Source organism: Limulus polyphemus, unplaced genomic scaffold (genome assembly GCF_000517525.1).
Source record: "Limulus polyphemus unplaced genomic scaffold, Limulus_polyphemus-2.1.2 Scaffold925, whole genome shotgun sequence".
In the NCBI taxonomy this organism is placed as follows: domain Eukaryota; kingdom Metazoa; phylum Arthropoda; class Merostomata; order Xiphosura; family Limulidae; genus Limulus; species Limulus polyphemus.
The window spans coordinates 208,390-224,728 of record NW_013666535.1 but is presented as its reverse complement, the minus strand read 5'-3'; the positions used below and the strand labels follow the sequence as shown (position 1 = coordinate 224,728).

Genomic DNA, 16,339 nt, shown 5'->3' with positions numbered 1-16,339 from the left:
CTAGAACCCACGAGAAACACACCGCTAGTATATAAACTGGCTAGCAGGCCGCATGACGTGTCATTTCTGAATTTGATGAAAGATTTGGGCCTTCCAAAGGATTTTTCAGATATTTTGGGGTCCACACTTCGGGCTAAGAGCTTACTTTCTCCGGGGACATCATTTTACTGGTACAGAAATCGTGAGAAAGAGTTTATACTATAGTTTTCGCAAGAAGGTTCACTGGTTTATTGCAATAATGTTGTTGAATTAAAACCAATGCTAGAATCTTCAGTCTATGAACCAAGTGAGTGCCGATTTTTCATTTATTCCTCCAAAAGAAGTCTAAAAGGTGTTCTACTTCACAAAGGTAACATCTGTTCCTATTTCTCATTCAGTTTAAATTCGTAGGCCTGTGTATTCATTCATGTTAACTAACCCTATAACAAGCACTTAATAATAAATCACATGGTCAAATGTGACTAAACAAGTGTGAATCTGAAAGTTCAACTCAAGAGTGACATACTAAGTATTGTAAATCCAAACGTTCCAATCAAAGAGTCACATAATTATTTAGTGTAATTTTGAGTGTTTTGATCAAAAGTCATATACCGTATTTTTTGGTGTATAAGACGCACTTTTTTACCCCAAAATTTGATGTCAAAATCTGCTTGCGTCCTATAAACCGAAGGTATGAATAATATATATGTATACATATATACGATGTACACAAGCCATGTGTAAGTAGATTTAAATAGGCATGCATAGTTTAGTTCAATTGAATGTGTTTTTTATAACAATATTAGTTTTTTCTTTCAAAAACATAACTATTTATAATGCTCCCTAAATAATAATAATTTATTTTCAGTGAAAGCAATGAAGATTTTGTAGGTTTTGAACCAAACTAAATAACAGTAAACCTTTTTTTGATTTACGGTATTTTCTTATTTTGATGTTTTGAGCTCTTTTGTGTTTAGAACGATATATACTAATTTTTAAAGTATCAAATTGGATTTTTGTTCAATAAAATCTTTCAAATGCGACTGTAGCCTTTTTTTTCCCCAAAAAACTTTGTTTTCAAAATAAGGGTGCGTCTTATATTCCGAAAAATACGGTAATTATCAATTGATTTTTTAAAATTTGTTTCATTTGATCAATTACTGATTTTCAACAACCAATTTTTGTTTCTGAAAATATACTACGGGTATACAGGTTCGCAGCTGAAGAAGTTCAGGGTCCCCGAAAGTGTTCTGTTTCAAGAGTAAATAAAACCAAAATTAAGACTAACTTCCTTTTTCAAGTTCATGTGTAATGCTGTGTTATAGCCTACAGAGTGCATAATTCTTCTTGTGATGCATGGCATGCGCACGTTTTACTACAACAGTACAAATTGCAACGTTAAGCGTCCCTGACAGACAACACACTACTGTATGGTGGTGTGAGTGGTTAAAATAGGTGACCCCTTTAGGCGGCCATCGGCTCCCTTTCGGGGAAATAAGAGGGAATATAACTAGAGAGATATTGATTAACAGACAGATGGATGCCATTGTTTGTACATCGTAATGAAATTGACCGTTTTACTTGTAGCTTTTAAAGGCGTTTTTCTTCGCAAGTATAATTATTCTGTTCTTTTAACTCCCTTTCTGTGGCATCTGCTTATTTCAGGATCTTTTATTCTGCAGTGGAGGTAAAATATACGTTTATTTATGTAGCAGGCTATACAGTAAGGTGCACATTGTTTTTTAAGTATTGCATGTCAGCCTTCTAGTTCATGAAATGCTTGATTAGCCATGTCATAGTATTAAGACATTGGCAGTACTCCTGTTTTTAAAATACAAACCTGTAAAACTGCTTTCATTTGTAGGAACACATCAGTTGAAGTAATGCTTTTGTGGATTATTTATAGGAGGGAGCGTTGAAAGCGCTAAAGCTGAGTGAACAGCTTTATAATAATCGGGTTAGCTAGCACTTGGCTTTGTTGAATAGTTATCAAAACTTGCTCTGTGTATTAATACGTCTCCCAGGAGCCAGGGGGTGTCTGTACACAACGATTTGTTTAATATTAAAAGTAAATTCAATCCAGAAACTCCCAAAGATGATGGTTTTGGATGAATCTTTTTGAGACAACTTCAAGACAAGTTTTCGTTTGTTAACTGATAAATTTTTAAGTGAAATACAGGATCCTCAAGTCTCCATACTAGCTAGTACCAAGGTCTACTCGCTGGTAGTAAATTCAGTATATATCAATAAAGCCACATTCTCAGCATCATTAATTAGACAACTGCCAACCTTTTATGCTTCTGCTATCACCTTTTTATGTTTAGCTTTCCCTTGAGTTACGAACGATTTCACCTGCGATTCGGTAGGGAAGGTCGAAGCATCACGATAGTCAGCAGTAGGATGAGCAGACAGGAACACTTTGAAAGCAGTTACAGGTATAATATTGTACTCGTCTTGCTGCACAATATCTATCAAGGTGGATCTGAACGGTTCCTGAATACTTCTGCGTGTCATTTGGAGACTTCCATGGTTCATGTGCTTGGCCGTTATGCTCGTGATGCGTTGACGGATTTCATTCACCTTACCACTTCAAATGCCTTTCTCTTATCCAATAAAAATGTCAAAAAATTTCAGTTCAAATTAAGAAAAAAAATGGATTGGATAGTTTTGATATTTTTTTTGTTTTTTTTTAAATGTCCCCCACTGGCTCGTGAGAGGCTTGTTAAAAATGACAACGCAAGTATATCTAAAACGCTGCTTATTATTTATTATATACGTTGTCGGTTCAATTGGTGTTATGACTACACAAAAACCAATAATTTTCAAACACAAGTTGAGTATTTTTGTCCGACAGTTTTTCTTCTTCTTTTAAATCACATTCCTGTTTATTCTAATTGTACAGAAATATCGAAATATATTTTCTATATTTTCTGCTATAGGCATTTTATATATACGGATATTTGTTTTTCGTAATTTTCTCGCCTTGTAACACAGATTGGGAAGGACTTCTTAATTAACTTGAACAACCTCTCACCTTGTAACACAGATTGGGAAGGACTTCTTAATTAATAGCTGAACTTGAACAACCTCTCGCCTTGTAACACAGATTGGGAAGGACTTCTTAATTAATAGCTGAACTTGAACAACCTCTCACCTTGTAACACAGATTGGGAAGGACTTCTTAATTAATAGCTGAACTTGAACAACCTCTCACCTTGTAACACAGATTGGGAAGGACTTCTTAATTAGTAGCTGAACTTGAACAACCTCTCGCCTTGTAACACAGATTGGGAAGGACTTCTTAATTAGTAGCTGAACTTGAACAACCTCTCACCTTGTAACTAAATGCTGGGGCGATGCTTCTCATCTTGGCACTAAAACTGGGACATGACCTTTCACTCTAGAACGTTGTTGTTAAGCGCAAAGCTACACAATTGGCTGTCTATGGTCTGTCCACTGTGGGTATCGAAACCTGATTTTAGCGTTATAAACCACCGAGCCATCGGGGAGCCAACCTGAAACAAAATCAGAGACAGTCCTCACAGCGTACAACTTAAATTTTAACATGACATTTCAATTACATAAGCCCCCCCCCCCAGTGGCACAGCGGTATGCCTGCGGACTCACAACGCTAGAAACCGGGTTTCGAGACCTGTGGTGTGAAGAACACAGATAGCCCATTGTATAGCTTTGTGCTTAACTTCAAACAAACAAACCAATTACATAAGAGAAGTATCGATATATATATATATTTGGCTAAAATTTTGATTGAGCTTCAGTATGTATATAACCATACAGACAGACAGACTGGGCTAAATTCATTAATTGAAGTGAATCAGTATAACGAGGGAATCGGAAACAACAATAAGAAAAAAAAATTCAGACAAAAAAGTTATACTTTCTGCGACTAACCCTAAACATTGAATAATATATGTGGGAAAGAAGCTGTTTTCTACAAGCAAATATATTACATACAATCTCTGCCAGGGCGTGACATAAAATTATCGTAAGAATTTTCACTTTTCTTCTACGGTATTTCTATGTTTATTTTATATTCTGTCTCCTCCCCCTCACCCCCTGTTTTCTATCTATCGTCTCCCGTTTGATCAGACGTAAGTTTATGGACTTACAACGCTAAAATTTGTGAAGTTCGATTCCTCGCCATGGACAGAGCGTAGATAGCCCATTAAGGACCTTTGCACAAGAAAACAAACACGCTTTCTACCAGTCAGGTTATTGCTTATCAGTAGGGGGGGGGGACACTTCTTGCTTCTCATTAACTTTGTACTTGAACTTTCGTCTTACACCACATGATTCATTACAGTTATACACCTCTGGTGAGACACGTTGTTGTCAAATAGCTGTGGCCTCTCTCTCATCGTACATGCACTAATTATTGAAACTTTAGAGTAAAATTGAGAAATGTTGTGGCAAGAGAGAAGAAATCCCGTGTGTTTTCACCTGGAGACTAAGGCGGTAAGTCATACACACACACAAAGTAACTGTCAGTAGCATTGCGCCCTTTGAGACTGTCGTTTATCTTCAAGTTATGTGTTTTGTGCATAGTCTGCTTACACAAATTACGTTACACACCGTACGTGTGTTTTATATTCAGTGTGCATATACAAATTACGTAACACGTTATGTAACAGTATACGTGTGCAGGGGCGTCATTTGAGGGTGAAGGGCAAATGGCAGTTTCTGCGAGACATTTCTAGTCAGCCCTGATCAACACATATACGTAAAATACATCGTAGAGTAGGGTCCCCAGTTGAATTGGATGCCCACGCAATGTCAGCCTTCACATCTCCACTCCCCATCCACCCAAAGCCTTTTGTGAAATGATGCTCTGTACGTGTGTTATTGTACTTGTGTGTGTACTAGTTATGTAACGAAGTATGTTGTTGTTTTCGTACCTAATAAATACTGAAAATCGACAGTGTTATAATACTGTTAGCTTAAGTAGTGTGTATACTTATATACACATGATATACATACATATATTGTAAAAACAAAAACTCTAGACTCCCTCACATTGCACATTAACATTGAAATGGTCGGTTACTCGGATTCGAAGCACTCCATCAGTTACTATTTAAGCTCTACTGGTCAAGGACTGGACTTGGACATTAACCACATTGCCGGCGAAGACATTAACTTCGAGTGCAGATAGCGTCGTGTGGCTTTGCGCGAAATTCGAAACAAACCATTAACTTCAGCCTGGTTTAGAGATAGGAGTGTAGATTTACTTGTTTATTATGTTGTTCAGGATTGATGTAGAGACTATACATAGGCGTATAGTAAATAGATTATATATGTAATGTGTGCGTACTTACAATTTTTTATTTTAATTGGTGGTTAACTTTCTTGTAGTCTAGTGAAACTGCTGGGATCACACCGCTCTTTTTAGAGAGAAAGAAGGCCCGTATTATTACCTATCGTGATATGTGATAATAGAACTTTGGTGAGGTCCCTTGTTTGGAAGTCGGAAATAGTCGCAATTTCCAGCTTTCCATTCCTTATCACATAGTCATTGAAGAACTGAAGAAGTCTTCTAAGCGCCCGCAAATGACCTTTCCTTGCAAATGATCGTTATAATTCAGGCGTAAATTAGAGACGTACAAGGGAAAGGCTTCCTGGTAATGCTAGTTTTTCAATCACCTAGTGGTCCTGTTTTGTGGAAACTAACTGTAGGGATTAGTATGAAACTAATTACGCGTTTGATTGAGATTTACAGTTAATGTTTTAAGATACGTACTTACCAATAGTAAACTGCTGGAGTTGGCTACCTGTAAAACAGCTTAATAAATAATGCTCAAAATATAGGAAGGACGTGGTCATATATGTAAACCGTTTTGTAATATCAAACTTCAGTACTGTGACAAGCAATCAGTAAGTGAAATCTCTCGGTATCACGTTGTTTAACAGAGGAAAAAAAATACTTTTAACTGGTTTATAACCATTTTAATGTGTATGGTTAAGGCTTTTGGGAACAGCCGCTTGGCATCTTTGCGCGATTTCGCTAACGGAAATCACAATCTTATTTCCGTTTCTTTCAAAAAGAAAAGAATGAGAGAGTAGTACACGAGTTTTAGCTGCATGTCCTTGCCGGTGGAAGTGTTTTTATTCTAACTTTTATATATGGGTAAGTTATGAAACTTCTGAATTTAACTTTTTAACTAGTTTATTCGTTTCATTCTAAATGATGACAAGTTATAATGAGCCTGGATTTATTCATAGGATCCATATATATATATATATGAAGAAATACAACTAGACAGACGTATTTCTTCATATTAAGAAGCATTTGAACCTTTAATTAATTAAGGTGAAAAGGAAGAAACGGTTTCTTTTTCGGTGAAAATATAAAAATTAGAGTTATGCAGAAAATACAAACCTTCGCTAAGATAAAGTGTATGTTTCACAATTTTAGTTATATTGGTTGGTTATTAAACTGTTCGAAGACGAACGTTGTCCATGACCCTGGAAGCAGTGTGATATCTGTAATAAGATTATTGTTTGTTTTCATTGTTTTAAAACTAAATTTTCAAGCGTCGAATTTGATTATTAAATCTATGAAATTAAATTTTAAAAAATGAGTTTGTGAGGCTACGAAAATAATGATATTTAAAGAAAATCCACCTTTGATTTTGGAATATAAAAGAACATTAAAGGGTATTTAGTGACGGCATTAGTTTAGTAGAATAGTGTTTTGATAGGAAGTGTACTGGGTGAGTCTTAGGAAGTGGGGGGCTCTTGTTTTCTTCCAGTAAGCATGTTATAACAAAGTTAAGTTCATGTAGGGCAGGCTTAATAAATACACACATAAACATGTATCTTTCACTACTTCGGTTTCATTATTTCTAAAATGTGCAGCCGGTTCCGAACTTCATACAGTTTTATTACAATTACTGTTATGTAAGAAGGGTTTAAATAAGGAGGCATTTATTTTTTTCCGAAATATTGCAGTGATATAGCTGTATCATAACGGTATTCATGTTGAGTTTTTGTGTGTTTAGGACAACTTTCTATAAGCTAGTGATGTGATTAAGAATCGTATTAAGAGGTGAAATGTGCGTGAGAACACAAAACTAGAACTTAAGTAGTTTCTCAGAAATTCTTAACGTCGTGATAACGCCCTTTTTTTTAGTATTTTTTTATTCACGTAAATCACTCTTTGAACCTAGTAAAATTCCAAACACAAAACCTATGTGCAATCTGGACTTGAGGAGGATGTTGTTAAAATGTGTTGAAAAAACGACAAAATTATCCAACATAATCATTATTTTGTGTGTTTTAGTCTCATAAACCACTTTACTGGATAAGAAGGTCATGCACCATCTGATCCTCAGGAGGAATGTCCATTATGTTCACAATGAAAGGTTGAGATTTTGGATAAAATAATGAGAAACATGAGCACACATGCGAGCATTATAATTATCTAATATCCAAGGAGAAATGTTACTGATTTAGAGATTACCAGTTATACACTATACATATAAATAAATAAATAAATATATATATATAAGATATCAAGATGATGATGATCACGAGCTAGTCATAAATACAGAAGTACATGAGATAGAACCCCAACAAAACTTGTCATTCATTATAGATTAGTTATCCCCCAATTAAGCAAGTTTTTTACTTTGTAAAATATCAGTTTCTGCAGTATGAGGTCATTTTCCTTTCTCTTTCTCTCCATCCTTCTTCCCCCTTTTTCTTTTTGTGGTATTACCTTTTTTTTTATGATAAGAGTGATTTTGTAAAGTGAGCTGGTTTTTAATATACAATAAGGGGGAAGAGAGACTTTTTTCCATTTAATTATAACCGTTTTATTCTGCATTTGGGTATTTCTTTATAACTTTATATCAATTTTGTTTTAGTATCATTAACCCTGAGATGTTTCTTAATAAGATCTTAATATAATACTCAACTTTACTCAGATGTAAGCACAGAAGCTGTGCCTCTATCAATTAAACATCCATTTTCTGATGACAGCAATAAAAACTAAAAAAAATGGTGGGATTCTGAAATTTTAAACTGATCTTGGAAACTAACAATGAATGTTATGTTTGATATGTTACAGCTTGATAGCAACTTTTTTCATTGCATTCCAACTTTATTTGCAATTCTAGTCAGAGTAAACTGATAAATCTAATAGTTCTTATGTATTGTTTCTGTCTTTGTTCTTGTACTGGCCATATGTTAAGCTTTGCACATTTTTAGTCATTTATTTGGGATAACTATAGAGAGACTGTAATCACCTTGTAGTTATTCCAAAGTTCAAGGTAATTGAGAAAGAATCCTATGCCTATTTATGCCTTGATTTACTTCAGAGCATAAATATAGGTTAAAAAGTTTATTATTTTTTGTTACAAAAACCATAGGAGAAATTTATTTTCAAAGTTCAGACAAAAGCTAAAAAATATTTTTTAATTTATAGTTACCATTTGTGTCCAATGTCTTTTTGAATATATTTTTTTAAATTGTTGATGCACTAAATTGTTTGTGTGTCCCCATGACTTTGTTGGTTATAGTGTCCCTAATAACACATGAGACACGCAAAAATGACATCAACATTGCAATTAATTTCATTAATTACTGCTGGGGGGTTCTGTTATGTATTTTTCATAGAAGATGAGTGTTTTCACTCAGTTTATTTTGGTCAATTCTTTGTGGTCAGGTTTTAATGGGCAAGAATATAATATTACTCTATAGAATGTAATGTAGATTGTGAATGCTCTGAAAACAAAGAAGTAATTTAAGGGTAGAGTTAGAATTCAAAGGTAAAATGTAAGGTCCTAAATTGGGCATATTCATTCACTTCATGCAACAGAGAAAGGTCATTGAATCTTAATATTTACATACCTTCAGTCTGCACCTACAAGAGCTTTGTAATATATTTTTTCTTCTTGTAAAATGTATATTTCATGTTAACAGTACTCACTTGTACTGTGCATACTTACTTGTGTGTAAAGTGATCCCATTGGGTGCTTAGAAAGCCTCTTACTTCTATGAACTTTACAGTTTTAATCTTTTTGATACAGAGTGACATACAGCACATGGTCCAGTCAGGTGGATTTTCACTTGAATTCATAGATTTCGATGTATTGCAATACAGCTGCATTTTCAAATGTTGACTGAAAAGTCTTAGTAATTTTGTAAATTAGGAAATGCTAAAATTTGGATAATTATGCAATTTTAAATGAAATTTTATTTGTGTGATGTTTTATCTGTTACAGTGAAAAGTATGTTTAATATTTAATATTTTGGAGTAATAGAGGTAAAATATGTGAATTCATACTGAAAATATCAGTTTCTTTCAGTCTCTTAAAAAACAGCACATGTTAGAATGTAACACCTGAGAAAATTAAACACCAAGTTGATTAACATTTTTCTTTCAACTGGCAGAAATTTTGTAAGAGATAATTTTTTTTTGTCTTTCAGAAGGTGATGAACTGTTGAAGATTTTAGATGATGGAGATTTTCAGGATATGTCAGGAGCAACAAAGACTGAAGGTAAATCGTTTTGACTCCAGAGGAATAACTACATGTAAAATAACATTAAGCTATATATTTTAGGAATAGATTGACAATTTAAAAGAAAAATATCCAGTCTAATAGAAAATTAACTAACTCAGAAGACTATCCTGAGGCTTAGGAATTTCCCACATTTTTTTAAGAAGTGATTTTACACAAACACACATCAAATAATTCTAGCTGTTCTATGTACGTATACAACAGCTGAACTCCTGATTCCCTTAAGCCTAGGTGTAGGCTTTGGTTTGTAGTTTGGACTTTTTCTATATAGGAGGTTGTTTACAGTCTTGGATGTCAAACATTAGTCTGTACTATGCTTTCATTTGGTTATGTTAAATGGATAATAAATTAATACATAAAATAGTTTCAAGTTGGTAGTTGAAAATAGATTTTTAAAAAATTGTATCACAGTATTTTATGTATAAGCAAGACATTTTCATGAGTAAACATTACATAGAAACCATTTTTTGATTAATGAATTAATTTTCCATTTGAACCTGTTTATTCTGTTATTTAGAAGGTTTGGAGGCTCATCATAGCACTGACTAGTGAATTTTTATTTTGAACTTGCTAATTTCTTATTCCATTTGTCAAACATCTATTATATTCACTTTACTTAGAATAAATAAGCATTAATTAAAATCAAATGCCATTTAGAGTACAATATTGCTATAAAACTTCTCTGATTGAGTCTTTTTTTTTTGTTAGATTGTGATTTTATGTTTTATCTATATCTAGCTATATTAAAATGTCTATTTATGCAGGGAAAACTTTTAATTTGTTTTGGTGCCATACATAAACATAATGTTCTCTTTTTTTTTCTTTTTTTAAGTTATTACCCTATTGTTAAACTGTGATAAATGCAAATGAAATAGGCCTAATGCTGATGACTTCTTACAGCAAATGTCAAGTAACTCTCTTGAAGCACTTACTTGTATAATATATATGACATGTAGTGTGAGCAAGTAGAACATATTTTGAAGGTGAAGCAAAAGAAGTTCTTTTGGTATAATTTAAACATGTACCTAGTCACATGAGTCATCTGCTGTTCTTTTTATTTTGTGTGTAAGCAGAACTGTTTAATTCTCAGTAGTATAATGACTCACGTTTAATATTTTCTCTTTTATTACAATTAGTTTTTAATTCCAGCTTCATGCATGAGCTGCTATGCTGTGGTGACTGTGCATTCCAAGTTGAACCAGTAACATTAAGATACCAATTTTACCAGAATGTTGTAAAGCCAGTTGTTCCACCTACTTTAAAGCTTTATGATAATTTAAAGCTGTTGATTAAAAACTATCTTGTCCTGACTACATTCAACATCAGTTTCTTGTTTGAAGACAAAAGCTCAACATAATACCTATGCACTAGTATTATAATGAGCATTCACACTGTGTCTGCATAAATTCTTCATATGGTAATATTAGGATGTTACACTAGTATTATAAAGGGCATTCACACTGTGTCTGCATAAATTCTTCATATGGTAATATTAGGATGTTACACTAGTATTATAAAGGGCATTCACACTGTCTGCATAAATTCTTCATATGGTAATATTAGGATGTTACACTAGTATTATAAAGGGCATTCACACTGTGCATAATTCTTCATATGGTAATATTAGGATGTTACACTATATTATAAAGAGCATTTACACTGTGTCTGCATAAATTCTTCATATGGTAATATTAGGATGTTACACTAGTATTATAATGAGAATTCACACTGTGTCTGCATAAATTCTTCATATGGTAATATTAGGATGTTACACTAGTATCATAAAGGACATTTACACTTTATCAGTATAGATGCTTAATGTAGTAATATTAGGATGTTACACTAGTATCATAAACAGCTTTCACAATTTGTCAATATAGTTTAATTTGGTAACATTAGGATGTTTTACTAGTATTATAACGAGCATTTGCACTGTCAGCATAGTTATGTAACAGTTTAGTATTTGAGTGTTACACTAGTATTATAAAGAGTGTTTAAACTGTCTGCATAGTTGTGTAAGGGGTAGTACCTGGGTGTTACACTAGTATTATAAAGTATTTACACTGTCTGCATAGTTCTGTAAGAGGTAGTACTTGGATGTTACACTAGTACTATAAAGAGTGTTTACACTATCTGCATACTTGTGTAAGAGGTAGTACTTGGGTGTTACACAAGTATTATAAAGAGTATTCATATTTTACTAGCTGTATCAATAACATAGTAGATATTTAAAAATTCATTGTGAAATAAAAATGTATAAAAATGTCATGAATTTTTCTTTGTGCCTGTTTATACATGTAGTTGCATAGTTGAGACAAATTTGGATACTAATACAGAAGAAAATTATGGTTTTATTTTTAATTCTTTAATCTAGCTTTTCCTTCTACTTTGATTCCTTCATCAACCACAGAAAGGTATGTGCTTTGAATATTGTCAGCAAATCTATTTTTTTAGAGATTTGATTGATCTATGTAAAACATAAGATATATAGGTGGTTGACTATTTCTTGTGTTCTTTTGCTATCCTGTATTTTATCTCAAGTAAAATAATCTCGTGTTTTCTAGAAACATAGGAAGGTTTGAGGCCAGTTTGGAAAGTGTAGAGTATAAAAAAACATTAATAATTAATTTCAATTCTTAGAGCTTGGTTGAATATATAATAATGCAGACATGATTGGTCCAAAATATAAATTATATTGCTACTGATAGAAGTTGAATGTTACGAGATATCAGGTATAGCTGAAGCTTTAACTATGTGTAACTATCTATACAGAGCAGAGGACCTTCTTCTGGACTTCAAAAATATGTTTTCAGAATCTCACAGGCAGTTTATAAGGAATTGGATGGTTACTTTTTTCTTTTTTTTGCATTCTTGGGTTAAAATATTACATGATGAATCACTGCAGATTTCCAACATTGATCTATAAATTTAAACAAACTGTTTAATGTTAAAAAACAATCATTTTCTTTTTAGGAAATAAGCTGATTTGTTTTTCTACATCATTAATCTTTATATTCATCTATATACTACCTAATATAGTTATTGTAACTAGTAATCTGAATTTTTAATTGCCCATCTTTCTAAGTTATATTATAAAAATGTTATTATTTTGTTAATAGATACTGGCTGAATATGATATCTAATGCACATTTTCATAGTCCACTCATGTTGGTCTCATAGTCACCTGCAAGACTGGAGTGAAACATGACTCATGACCTCATATAAAATTGTATTGTTAGTTACCCATTCCATTTAATCCATTATTTTACATTCAAAAATATCCAAGAATTAAATGCTGAAAACACAAGTTTCATGACTATTCTCAGTTTTCATTTTTATTTATTTATTTTGTCTGAGATAGATAGATATTCACTTGTGATAATATTTAATGGTCTGACAATAGTAGTAAGGGACAGACTTTAGTTGATGTTTCTTGTTTCATCCTTATGAGCTGTACATGCAACAATAGTAGTAATGGAACAGAATTGAGACACGGTCTCATGTTCCAGACTTATGAACTGTATGTCTGACAATAGTAGTAAGGGACAGACTTCAGTTGATGTTTCTTCCTTATGAGCTGTACATGCAACAATAGTAGTAATGGAACAGAATTGAGACATGGTCTCTTGTTCCAGACTTATGAACTGTATGTCTGACAATAGTGGTTAGGGAACTGTCTTCAGTTGTGATTTCTTGTTCCAGCCTTACAAACTGTATGTCTGACAATAATAATACGGGAAGAAACAGTTCTTAGATAAGGTTTCTTGTGTCAGCCTTATGACTGTACATCTGACAACAGTAGTAAGGAAACATCTTTCAGTTGTTCTTGTGCCAGTCTTAAGAGCTAGCTGTACATGTGACAAGAGTGGTAAGAGAACAGACTTTAGTTGAGATTTCTTGTGCCATCCGTATGTGCTGTACACGTAACAATAGTAGTAATGGAACAGAATTGAGACAAGGTTTCCTGTACCAGTCTTACAAGCTGTGTATGCTAGAGATTTGAATATGATGATAAATATTTTTTGATACAATTTTAAAATGGTTTAACTCTCCAATTACTGACTTTTTTTTTATATCATTCACTATAGGTAGGATCCATATCTTGCATCATATTTAGTAATTCTTTATCTGTTACAACTCTCATTGTAAAAACCTGACTACAAATATTGGGTGAAACTGAGTTTTCTCTGTAAAATACATAGGGGACCCAATTAGTAATTAGTACAATATTGATGGACCTTTTGTTTAAATTTGTGTTTGTGCATCATATTTTATTTGGGACCTGTAATCAACAAATTAATGGATACATAAGCAATTTTGTGCATAAATAGTTCAGAAATATTTGTTGAAAAAGCCAGTTGACCCCATTGGTAATTGTAGGGTTAAATATATTTTTTTATATCTTTATATTTGTGAAGTATCCCCTGTGGATATTTAGGTACTGCTGTAAAGTGTGTGTTAGCAAATTAAAAATTTTAATTGCTAAAAAAAAAGAAAACTTAGTAGGAGTTTTAAATGAAGTTTTGGATGAAGTTTAATTATTTTTACATAGAATTTCTTAAAAATATTGTTTTAAAGTCATTTGGAAACAACTCATTACATAAGTGCTTGAAACTAAACAAGATCTATTTATAGTGTGAACATTATTTGATGAATTTGAACAGGTGAGAAAATCAGTTCATATCTTTCAACTTGTTGGAAGTAAGTTTGACACCAAGAATGTAGCCAAGGCTAAGATTAGGATTTTATGTCAATAATAGAGCGTTGAAAGTTAGGGGTTCTGTCCTTGTTTGTTTCTCTGTCTCTTCTTTATGCTCATTTTGAATCTTAATGTACTAGTCAAAATTACATTTAGCTTCTGCTTCAAGTTCAATAAGGTTATAAATTTTGCTGCAGATAACATGGAGTGCCTCTTTTTTTTATATCTAAAAGTAGGAGCTATTTTAATTTTTTTTTTCAGATTTATAATTGTAGATGGGATAGAGTGTACTATACTTCTGGCCACTATGTTGTTTTGGCTTTGACACAGTTTTGACTTGTAAAACTACAAACTCAAGTCTCAATGGACTTGATTCTTGTGGTTTTACCTATATTATATGAATAGTTATGACAAGTGAACTTCCACATGTTGTACCTTTTAATTTGTGTTGTACTGAAGTTATTTTAACGATATATGCCCCCCCCCCCCCCCAGTGGCACAGCGGTATGTCTGCGGACTTACTACGCTAGAATCTGGGTTTTGATACCCGTGGTGGGCAGAGCACAGATAACCCATTGTGTAGCTTTGTGCTTAATTACAAACAAACAAACGATATATTGTATCAAAATTACATATATTTTTTGTCCTTTGATAAAATAAAGGATATTTTATTGACAATGTACCAAAATGATATAAAAAGTAAATTCTGGGCACATGAATGATATTCAGTGTTTTCATACATCAAAAACAACAGTGTTTGAAAAACATGTTTATGCAGCACCACTTAATTTATAATTAATATAATTTTCAACTTTATTTTTTCTTGAATCAAAAGAGCTATGACAGAAACAGCCCGAAGGCCTCTAAGATCCCAACCAGTTGGTCGAGATTATATAGGAGCAGGGATCTCATCTCTGCGAGACTCAGATGGGTTCTTACGTCCAGTTGGGTTTTCTTCGGTTATTGGTATTGCTGGAGCAAAAAGGTCAGATGAATCTGTGTCGGATAACGTACAGAAGGAACGTGTGCTCATGTATAAAGAAGAACGTCGTCGTCAGATAGCTAAAAGATACAGTGAAAGGTCATCTGAAGATGAACTTATAACAATTGGTGAAGAGCCTTCATACATGAGGTACTCACAACGGCGATCAAAGAAAAAATCTGATAACTCGCAAAACAAGGAAGATAAAAAATCCAGTAGGAACACAGAGGATGTTTCATCATCAGTATCAAAGATTGCAGAATCTCAACCTAATTCCTGTGCTCAAAACATAATAGTTCCTAATAGCCAATCCTCTACTAGAAGACGCTTCATCACAAGGGATTCTTCTGGCTCTGAAGATGTTACAGCAAATTCCCAGCCTCCAAACTTAAAAAGGGAGAGTGGAAATGTGCGTGGTGGTGATAAGATTCGCTCCACAAGAGCTTCTAGGTCAGTTGGGTAGATAGTTTATATAGAAAAAACATCATTGTTCATACATCAGTTGGGTAGATAGCTTATGTAAAGCAAACAAACATCATTGTTTATAAGTCAGTTGGGTAGATGTTTATGTAAAGCAAACAAACATTATTCTTCATATAAAAAAACAAAAAAGCTTGAGTTAGATAGGAAAGGACATGCAATACAACTATTTGTAAAAAATTGAAATGTATCATGAACTTCTTTAACAAAACTTCTTAATTTTTTTCCTGAGACTTTGTTGGCACATCTTTTTTTTATTATCAGCCTCATTTTAACTAATTATATACCTAAACCCACATAGGAATATACTTAATAACATGAGTAAAATATCTCTCTCTGTATTTTTTAAGTTCAAGCTATTGTTATTAGGAAAGTTTGGACTGTTTGCACCCAGTTTTTGCAAACAGGTTTTAACTAATGTTTATTGACATACCCTCTCTCAAATACTTTGATATTTCAGTGCAGCTAGCTCAAGCCATCTCCTCTGTTTCTAAGGTTTTCACAATACAGGGTTAACCAAATCATCCCACATTCTTCTTTGTTTAGAATTCAGTGACCTCATGTCATTTTGTGCATTTTGTTCCTAGTATACATTTTATAATGAAACAATTCAGTAGATAAAATAATGTTTTTATTAAATTAAAAAAAAAGGAAAA

The 16,339-nt window shown here is 33.1% G+C and overlaps 1 protein-coding gene across 4 annotated transcripts in view; it reads left to right on the top strand.

Moving 5' to 3' along the window:
• The window catches only part of LOC106461270 (supervillin-like), a 150,000-nt gene that overhangs the window by 37,339 nt on the left and 96,322 nt on the right, over positions 1 to 16,339 (top strand). For 2 of the 4 annotated variants that reach the window (XM_022388136.1, XM_022388135.1), the window contains exons 1-4: positions 6,057 to 6,124; positions 9,430 to 9,501; positions 11,897 to 11,936; positions 15,057 to 15,653. In XM_022388136.1, the coding sequence (XP_022243844.1) occupies positions 6,121 to 6,124; positions 9,430 to 9,501; positions 11,897 to 11,936; positions 15,057 to 15,653 (713 nt within the window). In that variant the 5' untranslated portion in view covers positions 6,057 to 6,120. Of the gene's footprint in view, positions 1 to 6,055; positions 6,125 to 9,429; positions 9,502 to 11,896; positions 11,937 to 15,056; positions 15,654 to 16,339 lie in introns of those variants that run through there. The other 2 variants (XM_022388137.1, XM_022388138.1) reach the window with 2 other exon arrangements.